Source organism: Sebastes fasciatus, chromosome 3 (assembly GCF_043250625.1).
Source record: "Sebastes fasciatus isolate fSebFas1 chromosome 3, fSebFas1.pri, whole genome shotgun sequence".
Lineage (NCBI taxonomy): Eukaryota > Metazoa > Chordata > Actinopteri > Perciformes > Sebastidae > Sebastes > Sebastes fasciatus.
Window position 1 is genome coordinate 42,807,247 of NC_133797.1, and position 12,500 is coordinate 42,819,746.

The window sequence follows — 12,500 nt, forward strand, 5'->3', positions numbered from 1 at the left end:
AGACACACGAGAGACCATGAGACACACGAGAGACCAGGAGACACACGAGAGACCATGAGACACACGAGAGACCATGAGACACACGAGAGACCAGGAGACACACGAGAGACCATGAGACACACGAGAGACCAGGAGACACACGAGAGACCATGAGACACACGAGAGACCATGAGACACACGAGAGACCATGAGACACACGAGAGACCAGGAGACACACGAGAGACCATGAGACACACGAGAGACCATGAGACACACGAGAGACCATGAGACACACGAGAGACCAGGAGACACACGAGAGACCATGAGACACACGAGAGACCAGGAGACACACGAGAGACCATGAGACACACGAGAGACCATGAGACACACGAGAGACCATGAGACACACGAGAGACCATGAGACACACGAGAGACCATGAGACACACGAGAGACCAGGAACAGAGACACACGAGAGACCAGGAGACACACGAGAGACCATGAGACACAAGAGAGACCAGGAGACACACGAGAGACCATGAGACACACGAGAGACCAGGAGACACACGAGAGACCATGAGACACACGAGAGACCAGGAGACACACGAGAGACCATGAGACACACGAGAGACCAGGAGACACACGAGAGACCATGAGACACACGAGAGACCAGGAGACACACGAGAGACCATGAGACACACGAGAGACCATGAGACACACGAGAGACCATGAGACACACGAGAGACCAGGAGACACACGAGAGACCATGAGACACACGAGAGACCAGGAGACACACGAGAGACCATGAGACACACGAGAGACCATGAGACACACGAGAGACCATGAGACACACGAGAGACCAGGAGACACACGAGAGACCATGAGACACACGAGAGACCAGGAGACACACGAGAGACCATGAGACACACGAGAGACCATGAGACACACGAGAGACCATGAGACACACGAGAGACCAGGAGACACACGAGAGACCATGAGACACACGAGAGACCATGAGACACACGAGAGACCATGAGACACACGAGAGACCAGGAGACACACGAGAGACCATGAGACACACGAGAGACCAGGAGACACAAGAGAGACCATGAGACACACGAGAGACCATGAGACACACGAGAGACCATGAGACACACGAGAGACCAGGAGACACACGAGAGACCATGAGACACACGAGAGACCATGAGACACACGAGAGACCATGAGACACACGAGAGACCATGAGACACACGAGAGACCAGGAGACACACGAGAGACCATGAGACACACGAGAGACCAGGAGACACACGAGAGACCATGAGACACACGAGAGACCATGAGACACACGAGAGACCATGAGACACACGAGAGACCAGGAGACACACGAGAGACCATGAGACACACGAGAGACCAGGAGACACACGAGAGACCATGAGACACACGAGAGACCAGGAGACACACGAGAGACCATGAGACACACGAGAGACCAGGAGACACACGAGAGACCATGAGACACACGAGAGACCAGGAGACACACGAGAGACCATGAGACACACGAGAGACCAGGAGACACACGAGAGACCAGGAGACACAAGAGAGACCATGAGACACACGAGAGACCATGAGACACACGAGAGACCAGGAGACACACGAGAGACCATGAGACACACGAGAGACCAGGAGACACACGAGAGACCATGAGACACACGAGAGACCATGAGACACACGAGAGACCATGAGACACACGAGAGACCATGAGACACACGAGAGACCATGAGACACACGAGAGACCACGAGACACACGAGAGACCACGAGACACACGAGAGACCATGAGACACACGAGAGACCATGAGACACACGAGAGACCAGGAGACACACGAGAGACCAGGAGACACACGAGAGACCATGAGACACATGAGAGACCATGAGACACACGAGAGACCATGAGACACACGAGAGACCACGAGACACACGAGAGACCACGAGACACACGAGAGACCATGAGACACATGAGAGACCAGGAGACACACGAGAGACCATGAGACACACGAGAGACCACGAGACACACGAGAGACCACGAGACACACGAGAGACCACGAGACACACGAGAGACCATGAGACACACGAGAGACCATGAGACACACGAGAGACCATGAGACACACGAGAGACCATGAGACACACGAGAGACCATGAGACACACGAGAGACCATGAGACACGAGAGACCATGAGACACACGAGAGACCATGAGACACACGAGAGACCATGAGACACACGAGAGACCATGAGACACACGAGAGACCATGAGACACACGAGAGACCATGAGACACACGAGAGACCATGAGACACGAGAGACCATGAGACACACGAGAGACCATGAGACACACGAGAGACCATGAGACACACGAGAGACCATGAGACACACGAGAGACCATGAGACACACGAGAGACCATGAGACACACGAGAGACCATGAGACACACGAGAGACCATGAGACACACGAGAGACCATGAGACACACGAGAGACCATGAGACACACGAGAGACCATGAGACACGAGAGACCATGAGACACACGAGAGACCATGAGACACACGAGAGACCATGAGACACACGAGAGACCATGAGACACACGAGAGACCATGAGACACACGAGAGACCATGAGACACACGAGAGACCATGAGACACACGAGAGACCATGAGACACACGAGAGACCATGAGACACGAGAGACCATGAGACACACGAGAGACCATGAGACACACGAGAGACCATGAGACACACGAGAGACCATGAGACACACGAGAGACCATGAGACACACGAGAGACCATGAGACACACGAGAGACCATGAGACACACGAGAGACCATGAGACACACGAGAGACCATGAGACACACGAGAGACCATGAGACACCGACCAGCAAGGATTTATATCTGGAAGAAGTTACTAACAGAACCTTTCAGAACAGAAGTTGAGAAAATGTACTTAGTTACTTTGCAGCACTGTTCAAGACAAAGTTGTACAAGCAGAGACAGAGTTGTCCGAGGGTTTAGCAGACTTGGACAGCAGGAATGTGGCTGTCAGTCTTAAATTTAATCCTGGCTTTAATACTGGCATCAAACCCACGGCTTTAATCTGTTTATAATTCCCCAAAAACCAGAGCAGGACCAGCTGAAGGTTCGGTCACGTTTTGTGTCCAGCTTTGTCTCCTGTTACTGAGAGCGTTAGGGTTAACCCCGTATACAGTATGTCCAGCTTTGTCTCCTGTTACTGAGAGCGTTAGGGTTAACCCCGTATACAGTATGTCCAGCTTTGTCTCCTGTTACTGAGAGCGTTAGGGTTAACCCCGTATACAGTATGTCCAGCTTTGTCTCCTGTTACTGAGAGCGTTAGGGTTAACCCCGTATACGTCGTAGGGAACAGATCAATCAACCAGTTGACTTCCCCCGGTGTTGAAGTGGAACTAAACCAGTGAAATGAAGCGCTGCACAGCCAAACCAGAGATGTAGCTTTGCTTGTTGTGGTCTGGAGAGAGATGGTCAGTGGCTGTAAACCCAGATGACTCTGCAGCTCGTCTCCCATCAACAGATCAACAGATCAACAGACAGAGACGGACGGATTCCTTCATCTGAGATATGATCATGAACTCGTCCTGCGTTTGAAAAGATGAACGCACCAATTAGTGGGATTCTCTTAAGATTTGTCTTTACGTTTTCAAACGGGGAGGTGGCTGATCCTGAGAATGTAAACTGTATATGTGTAAACCTTTATGACCAAAGATTAAGAAACAACAGTAGTTTGACCAAATAAAAACAAATCTTAACTTCGCTTTTTTATGAGCTAATTATTATGACTTTTATTTATTGACTGGTTTCACCCGTACAGTACTTTATTCTAATGATACTAACTAGTTTCTTCATACAATGTTAATAAAACAAGATAAAGAACATGCCATAATGTAAGCATCAGATATAAAAAAATATAATATTCGTGAGTTAATAAATAAGTAAAAAATAGATTGAAATTCATTCAAATAAACATAAAGTGAAATAAATAATATTTTATAATATTTTTATATTACTGTTCCAATCAGCTTTCATCTAGCTTTTTCTTTTTTGTTCCAAATCTTTTTTATGTATTTATTGGATTTATTTGCAGACATGGTGAAGATCATCTTAGCACATGTAGAACAGAACTCAGTGTATGTGACACCACTTCCACTCCGCCCCGTCCCAAAGAATAAATATATATATATATATAAACAAATAAATATATAAATATATGAAAATAATAATAGTATTCAAATAAAATAATTTAAAGTAAAACGTCCATCACATTTAACCGTCGGTGTGACTTCACCTCTGCCCTTTGCTCGGTCCCTCCGACCTCATGTGCTCCTCGAGGCTATTTATAAGGTGCGAGCAGCGCGGCCTTGTTCGGCCCGCAGTAGAGTATGTCTGACAGCCGCTGGATGTTATTCTAGAGTCCAGGCGTTCCTGTTTACGAACCGGGACGACACATACAGGCAGTAAACGGGACCAGATCCTGACTTCACCGTGACTCGGAGAGCTCTCTGACGACGTTCAGCACATTAAAATGATCCAGAAACAGCTTCAAAATGATGACACCAGTAGTTTTGCATTTCTTGTTTGTTTCCCCGGTAACCACATTATAAAGGTTCCATCATTAAAACATATAGATATAGATATAAAAGTTTGTAACATTACCATAACCAATCATTTCAATAATAATGACAATAATGATCCTTTTCAGGCTTTAATATGCTTGTTTGTTTTTCTCATCATATTTTATTTAATTAGCTCACTATGTATAATATAGATGGATTTATATTTATATATAGATCTAGATTATTTTGTATAGATATATGTTTATCTTTGAGCCCACTGATATAGATATATATATTGTGTGTGTTAACCAGAACATCAACATCTGGATTTCAGCCACATAAAGAATCCTAAAGTCAAACAGTTCTGATGTTAACAGCGTCTGTGGAAGCCTCAGCTTCTGACAGGCCGACGCTCAGACGGGCTCTCATCAATACTTCATGTGTCAATGGATCATAGAAGCTCTCATTAATCAATACATGTGAGGTGTCCGTGTGACGGTGTGACGGCGACGGCGTTGGCTGGATGTGATGAGATGAATGATACGGAGTGAGATCAGGCCGGCTGAACTGTTGGGCCCCGGGGCCTCAAACAATAGTCCAGATCCAGAGCAACAACACAAAGAGGCTGATGTCACCCACAACAGGGCCGGAGGTTTCACCACATCAGCACATTGTTTACAGACGGGCAGGAACAGGACGCATCGGGACGCATCGGGACGCACCGGGACGCACCGGGACGCAGCGCTTCAGCTCTCTTATACAGTAGAGACGGAGCGTATGTAGAGGACATCACAGAGACACTGAACTCTCCGTTAAACTGCTGAGTGGGATCACTTTAACGGGATTCAATCTGTCGTCCTCGTGACGCCCACATTCCTCACATGTCATTGTTGCTTGTATATATGTAGTAGTTCAGTTTGAGTTTAACCAGGCCGGTCCTCCACCAGAGAAATCCTCAGTCGACTAACTCTCGTATGATTTTTGTTTTTTTACTAATAGATTCGTTGATTTAATGGACAGATCTGTGAAACTGAGTTCCTCCACAAAGAAGCTCCACTTTAATCTGATGTTTACCAGAGATGAGCTCACAAGATGCTGAGAAAGAAGTCATTCAGCATGAAACAAACATAAAAAACAAAGAAATCTTAAAGGTCCAGACGCAACAACCCGACATCAGAGAACGCACCAACCCGACATCAGAGAACGCACCAACCCGACATCAGAGAACGCACCAACCCGACATCAGAGAACTCACCAACCCGACATCAGAGAACGCACCAACCCGACATCAGAGAACTCACCAACCCGACATCAGAGAACGCACCAACCCGACATCAGAGAACTCACCAACCCGACATCAGAGAACTCACCAACCCGACATCAGAGAACGCACCAACCCGACATCAGAGAACGCACCAACCCGACATCAGAGAACGCACCAACCCGACATCAGAGAACTCACCAACCCGACATCAGAGAACGCACCAACCCGACATCAGAGAACTCACCAACCCGACATCAGAGAACGCACCAACCCGACATCAGAGAACGCACCAACCCGACATCAGAGAACGCACCAACCCGACATCAGAGAACGCACCAACCCGACATCAGAGAACTCACCAACCCGACATCAGAGAACGCACCAACCCGACATCAGAGAACGCACCAACCCGACATCAGAGAACGCACCAACCCGACATCAGAGAACGCACCAACCCGACATCAGAGAACTCACCAACCCGACATCAGAGAACTCACCAACCCGACATCAGAGAACGCACCAACCCGACATCAGAGAACGCACCAACCCGACATCAGAGAACGCACCAACCCGACATCAGAGAACGCACCAACCCGACATCAGAGAACGCACCAACCCGACATCAGAGAACTCACCAACCCGACATCAGAGAACGCACCAACCCGACATCAGAGAACGCACCAACCCGACATCAGAGAACGCACCAACCCGACATCAGAGAACGCACCAACCCGACATCAGAGAACGCACCAACCCGACATCAGAGAACGCACCAACCCGACATCAGAGAACGCACCAACCCGACATCAGAGAACTCACCAACCCGACATCAGAGAACGCACCAACCCGACATCAGAGAACGCACCAACCCGACATCAGAGAACTCACCAACCCGACATCAGAGAACGCACCAACCCGACATCAGAGAACGCACCAACCCGACATCAGAGAACTCACCAACCCGACATCAGAGAACGCACCAACCCGACATCAGAGAACTCACCAACCCGACATCAGAGAACTCACCAACCCGACATCAGAGAACGCACCAACCCGACATCAGAGAACGCACCAACCCGACATCAGAGAACTCACCAACCCGACATCAGAGAACTCACCAACCCGACATCAGAGAACGCACCAACCCGACATCAGAGAACGCACCAACCCGACATCAGAGAACGCACCAACCCGACATCAGAGAACTCACCGACCCGACATCAGAGAACGCACCGACCCGACATCAGAGAACTCACCAACCCGACATCAGAGAACGCACCAACCCGACATCAGAGAACGCACCAACCCGACATCAGAGAACGCACCAACCCGACATCAGAGAACTCACCAACCCGACATCAGAGAACGCACCAACCCGACATCAGAGAACGCACCAACCCGACATCAGAGAACGCACCAACCCGACATCAGAGAACGCACCAACCCGACATCAGAGAACGCACCAACCCGACATCAGAGAACTCACCAACCCGACATCAGAGAACTCACCAACCCGACATCAGAGAACACACCGAAATGGAAAAGTACCCGGATGTTCCGGCGATCTTTCGCATCCATTGGGGACATGGAACATGCGCAGTAGCGTCCGCTCGGTCACATGACTCGGTGACGGGGTCCCAAGGTCACGCCGTCGTCACGGCTTGGCGCTCCAGCCTCGGTCTGGGTCTCACTCACATGAACGGAGGAAGAGGAATATCTCTGATTCAGCTGTTAGAGTGTTTTAATGATGTAAATCAGGACTGTCAGACTGTTCTACTGGGGAGTTGATTCACCTCCAAATCAATGATCCTCTGAGTTACAGACGTCTTTTTCTCAATGGAAGTCTATGGGAAAAGTCTTTTTGGGCCCGATGGCATCACGTGACGGACACGGAGGTTGTAGTACCTCTGTTTGGCCACTACGCTCTCTTCCTGGAGGGTTGATATAAAAGCCGTTGTTTTGATACGTTCATGAAACAAAGCGGCGTTCGTCGACCGTCTTCACACCAACCTCACTCAGCGCTCAGCTTCAGTCCAGATGATATCTGTGTGTTGGAACGATCAGATGAACCGTCTTGACTCGGTTTGCTTTCCTCACGTCTGTTTCTCTTCTCGTGCACGGATTCGTTGAAGCTGAACAGCCAATCAGAGTGATTTCTCTCACGCTCCGCCGCCGATCCAACATGCTGAATCAGACTAAAAACCTCCGACACGGGCCGACTAGAGCCGACGAACTGGTGTGTCAGGACCTTTAGTCGACTGAGACCAAAACAACCGACTAAGACGGAGCGTCTCTAAATTTAACCCTTTCCTGCCTCATGAACTCACGAAGACAATACGGACTTTTATTACAGTTCATCAACATGCTGTCTTATATTTTATTTAATTTGATCATGACCTGATCAATGTGTTAAATGTAAGCACAGTTTGCTCTTTTGAATATACATGGATATAATAATAAGAATTCATAAAATAGATGAAATTCTAAGTTAGTTTTTCTTTTCTAGCTCTTGTTTGATGAATCGATGGAGACTCATTCTGCCAACGGGAGAACAGGAAGCAAGTGATGCTGAGGAATGATTCAATATTTAACTAATATGTAACTTCCAGCTGAAGACAAACAGAACATGACCTCTGATAATAGATAAAGATATATAGATATATAGATAAAGCTATCAGCCACAGATCGACTTTCTTTATACAGCGAGATGTTAACGTGTTCCTTTACAGACAGATTAAAGATTTAGACTCCAAATCTCTCCTCAAACCCCCCAAAACATATCAAACGTGATCTAGACCCTGTTCCCCGAACGCACCTTATCCCTTTAATGTTCCCCGAACGCACCTTAACCCTTTAATGTTCCCCGAACGCACCTTAACCCTTTAATGTTCCCCGAACGCACCTTATCCCTTTAATGTTCCCCGAACGCACCTTAACCCTTTAATGTTCCCCGAACGCACCTTAACCCTTTAATGTTCCCCGAACGCACCTTATCCCTTTAATGTTCCCCGAACGCACCTTAACCCTTTAATGTTCCCCGAACGCACCTTAACCCTTTAATGTTCCCCGAACGCACCTTAACCCTTTAATGTTCCCCAAACGCACCTTAACCCTTTAATGTTCCCCGAACGCACCTTAACCCTTTAATGTCCTCACGAGGAGAAGAGCGATGGAACAATGATCTCATTGCATTAATAACAGCAAGCAATGTTTTAATAAAGTTAATAAAGTTAACAGACCTCACGGTTTGTTTAATATAAGACTCTTGAGATGAAGTAAAAATACAAATGATATACTGTTATTATAATAGTAACAGGTTAGTATACCAACATATGTCAGTTTGTTACCATGACATTAGTAGTATTACCAGAACTAGTCCTTTATTATTTTAGATATTTAACATATTTACAGGAGGCTACTTTTGAAAAATCATACTGATATATTTTTTTCTTCCAATACATATAAATATATATATAAAATGGAATAATGTTAAATACATAACATTAACAGATGCTGTTAACAACAGTGAATGTTCTTAGGATCCCTACTTCTACCCGTACAGGACAAGTCAACCGTTTGGTAATACGATGTGTTTATTAAAGAATAGTACATTTTAATTACATATTTGATAATTGAACCTTTTGGTAGAAAATTATTTGATTAAATTATTTTATCTCTGAAACTATGATCTGTCGTCCTCGTGTCTAGAGTGACTTTTTAGTTGCTAACTTCCTGTAAGAAGGCGAACTAAAGAGACACAGACACATCTAAAGGACATCCAATCAGGTTGAGTCTCAACACATTTCATATCTTGAATGATCTCAGAATGATCTCTACCAAACGGTCAAGCAGAACATTGAAGAACAAACCATCTTCAGTCTCAGTCTGAGGGCTACAGTACGTTTGTCTTCTGGGAAGCAGGAACCTCTAGGAGATGTTCTGGGACTCACAGTGAGCAGTATCGGTCACCTGGTTTTACCAGAATCACAATGATGTGTTAGTGTACCTGATCCGTCGGGGATGGACCTGACGAAGGTGGGCAGCATCTTGACGGTGGCGGTGGGGCTGGTGTCCCGGCCCAGCCCGTTCTCCATCTCCCTGCGGAACCGGTTCATGATGTCCTTCACCGTTTCATCAGAGAAACGCATGGAGTACAGGTACTTATCGATCTGTGAGGAGCAGGAACAGACAGGGTGTCAGGGTGTCAGGGGGTCAGTTTAGTGTTCAGGTAATTAAAAACAAGCGTTTTAAATGAGAGTAAAGACATGACAACACATCTGGAGATAGAAACTCAGACTAGGACGGTGAGTTGGGGAACTTTCAGGTGAATCTGTGGTGTGAAATACAGAAGTTAAAGCTGCAGTAGGCAGTATGTTTTTGGCATCATTGGGCAGACATCCCATAATAACCTTTCAGCATTTTGTAATTCAAGTGTTCTGAGAGAAAACTAGACTTCTGCTCTCCTCATGGCTCTGTTTTCAGGCTTTACAACATCTAGCCCGTGACGGGAGACTTTGACCAATCACAGGTCATTTCAGAGAGAGAGAGCGTTCCTATTGGCTGAGCTCCGGTCATGTGACCAGAACCTGGTGTTCCTTCACCAGATTTCACAATGGCAGCAGCGGCGTCACAAACTTTCTCATGTTCCAGCTAAGCCGTGCTACAAGATGATTCTGAGAACATGTGAGGAGAGAAATAGACATTAACGTAACAGAATATTGATTCATATCTGATCAGCGCTGCCTAGTTTGACCGTTTGATCGTTGTTCAGAGTGATTGACAGCCGGCTCTCGGAGACGGCAGCTGGACAGCAGACCTCAGATCAGCTCTGACTGCTTGTTTTCCTCCGGTCTGTGAAATCTTGCAGATGCCGTTAGGAGCACCGGAGGACACGTGACACGTTTTCCAGGTTACCTGTTTCGTGCACTATTGTCACGATATAGAGACCGCTTTATAAAAATAACTTTTTAAAATCATATTTGCTCCGATCTGCCTCCTGATGCTTTAAAGAATCATCAGCTCTGTCGGGGTTTTTACGTCAGTTTGTGACACCCGGCCTCTCGTCTGTTTACGTCCAGCTCTCTGAGCGTTGAACACAAACCAACCAGACGACAGTTTGCAGAGATGCTGCCCAAAAGAACAGAAGGAGAAACACAGCTCCTGTTGAACATGATGAAAGACTCTGATATCAACATGAGGAAATATCACAACGCAGACCTTTACAAGAAGGTGGATGAAGGAATGAAAGAGGAAGGCTGAGTTCACCACCGGTTAATCAGAGGATGAACGGCTGCTTGTAAACAGGAATGTTAATGTTCGTTAGTAATGTAAAAAGCTTAGTGGGATATATTGGCTTTATTATTTCAGAATAAGGGTAAATATAGTCAGTGTTTGCCTCCACCTCATTCATTATTGTCCTGTGAGGACCCTTCAGACTGTGTTACATCTCACTTCACTAATGCATGAGAGGCAAGTTGACTGCATGTAGAGTTGACTGCATGTAGAGTTGACTGCATGTAGAGTTGACTGCATGTAGAGTTGACTGCATGTAGAGTTGACTACATGTAGAGTTGACTGCATGTAGAGTTGACTGCATGTAGAGTTGACTACATGTAGAGTTGACTGCATGTAGAGTTGACTGCATGTAGAGTTGACTGCATGTAGAGTTGACTACATGTAGAGTTGACTGCATGTAGAGTTGACTGCATGTAGAGTTGACTACATGTAGAGTTGACTGCATGTAGAGTTGACTGCATGTAGAGTTGACTACATGTAGAGTTGACTGCATGTAGAGTTGACTGCATGTAGAGTTGACTACATGTAGAGTTGACTGCATGTAGAGTTGACTGCATGTAGAGTTGACTACATGTAGAGTTGACTGCATGTAGAGTTGACTACATGTAGAGTTGACTGCATGTAGAGTTGACTACATGTAGAGTTGACTGCATGTAGAGTTGACTGCATGTAGAGTTGACTACATGTAGAGTTGACTGCATGTAGGCTGAGCGTCAGTTAGAAAGTCAATAGATTGATTCACTTCACACACAAAGCACAAAGAGGGAGCCTGAACCAGGACACTGAGGGATAACAGGCCTCCGCCGGTCAGGGTGTGAGCGTGGTTGGATATCCTCCGGGTCTCCTGTGACTGGATGAGAGCGTGTCAGTCTGTATCCCAGAGGTCTCTTCTGTGTGTGGTTGGTCTGGTCTGCCTGTGTTGCTGTGTTCTGTCCTGCAGGTCCTCTCGTCTGCCGCCGCGTCCTTCAGTTCCACCGTCATGAGGTGTTGGTGCTTCAAGGTGCTTCTCCACCTTGTGCGGTCAACTGAAGAGCCTCCCAGGACTTGGTGTCCATGTCTAAGCCGGCAGGCCTTCACGTCTCGCTCGCAGACATCTTTGAAGCGCAGGCTGTTGTTCTGCTCCCAGTTGCCAGTTCTCCATAGAGGAGGTGTTTAGGGATGCGACCATCCTCCATGCCAGCGCGGGTCACAACCTCGCTGCTGCTTGCTTTGTCTTGCCAGGATATGCCCGGGATGCAGCGGAGGCTTCTCAGATGGAAGGAGTCGAGTCGTCTGTCCTGTCTGCTGCAGGTTGTCCACGTCTCGCTGCCGTGCAGCAGCGTACTGACGATGCAGG

At 47.1% G+C, this 12,500-nt stretch overlaps 1 protein-coding gene across 1 annotated transcript in view; it reads right to left on the minus strand.

The window, feature by feature from the left end:
- LOC141765202 (hexokinase-1-like) overlaps positions 1-12,500 on the minus strand; it is a 35,853-nt gene that overhangs the window by 16,502 nt on the left and 6,851 nt on the right. The window contains exon 3 of the mRNA XM_074631250.1: positions 9,876-10,038. Within this exon, the coding sequence (XP_074487351.1) occupies positions 9,876-10,038 (163 nt within the window). The remainder of the gene's footprint in view (positions 1-9,875; positions 10,039-12,500) is intronic.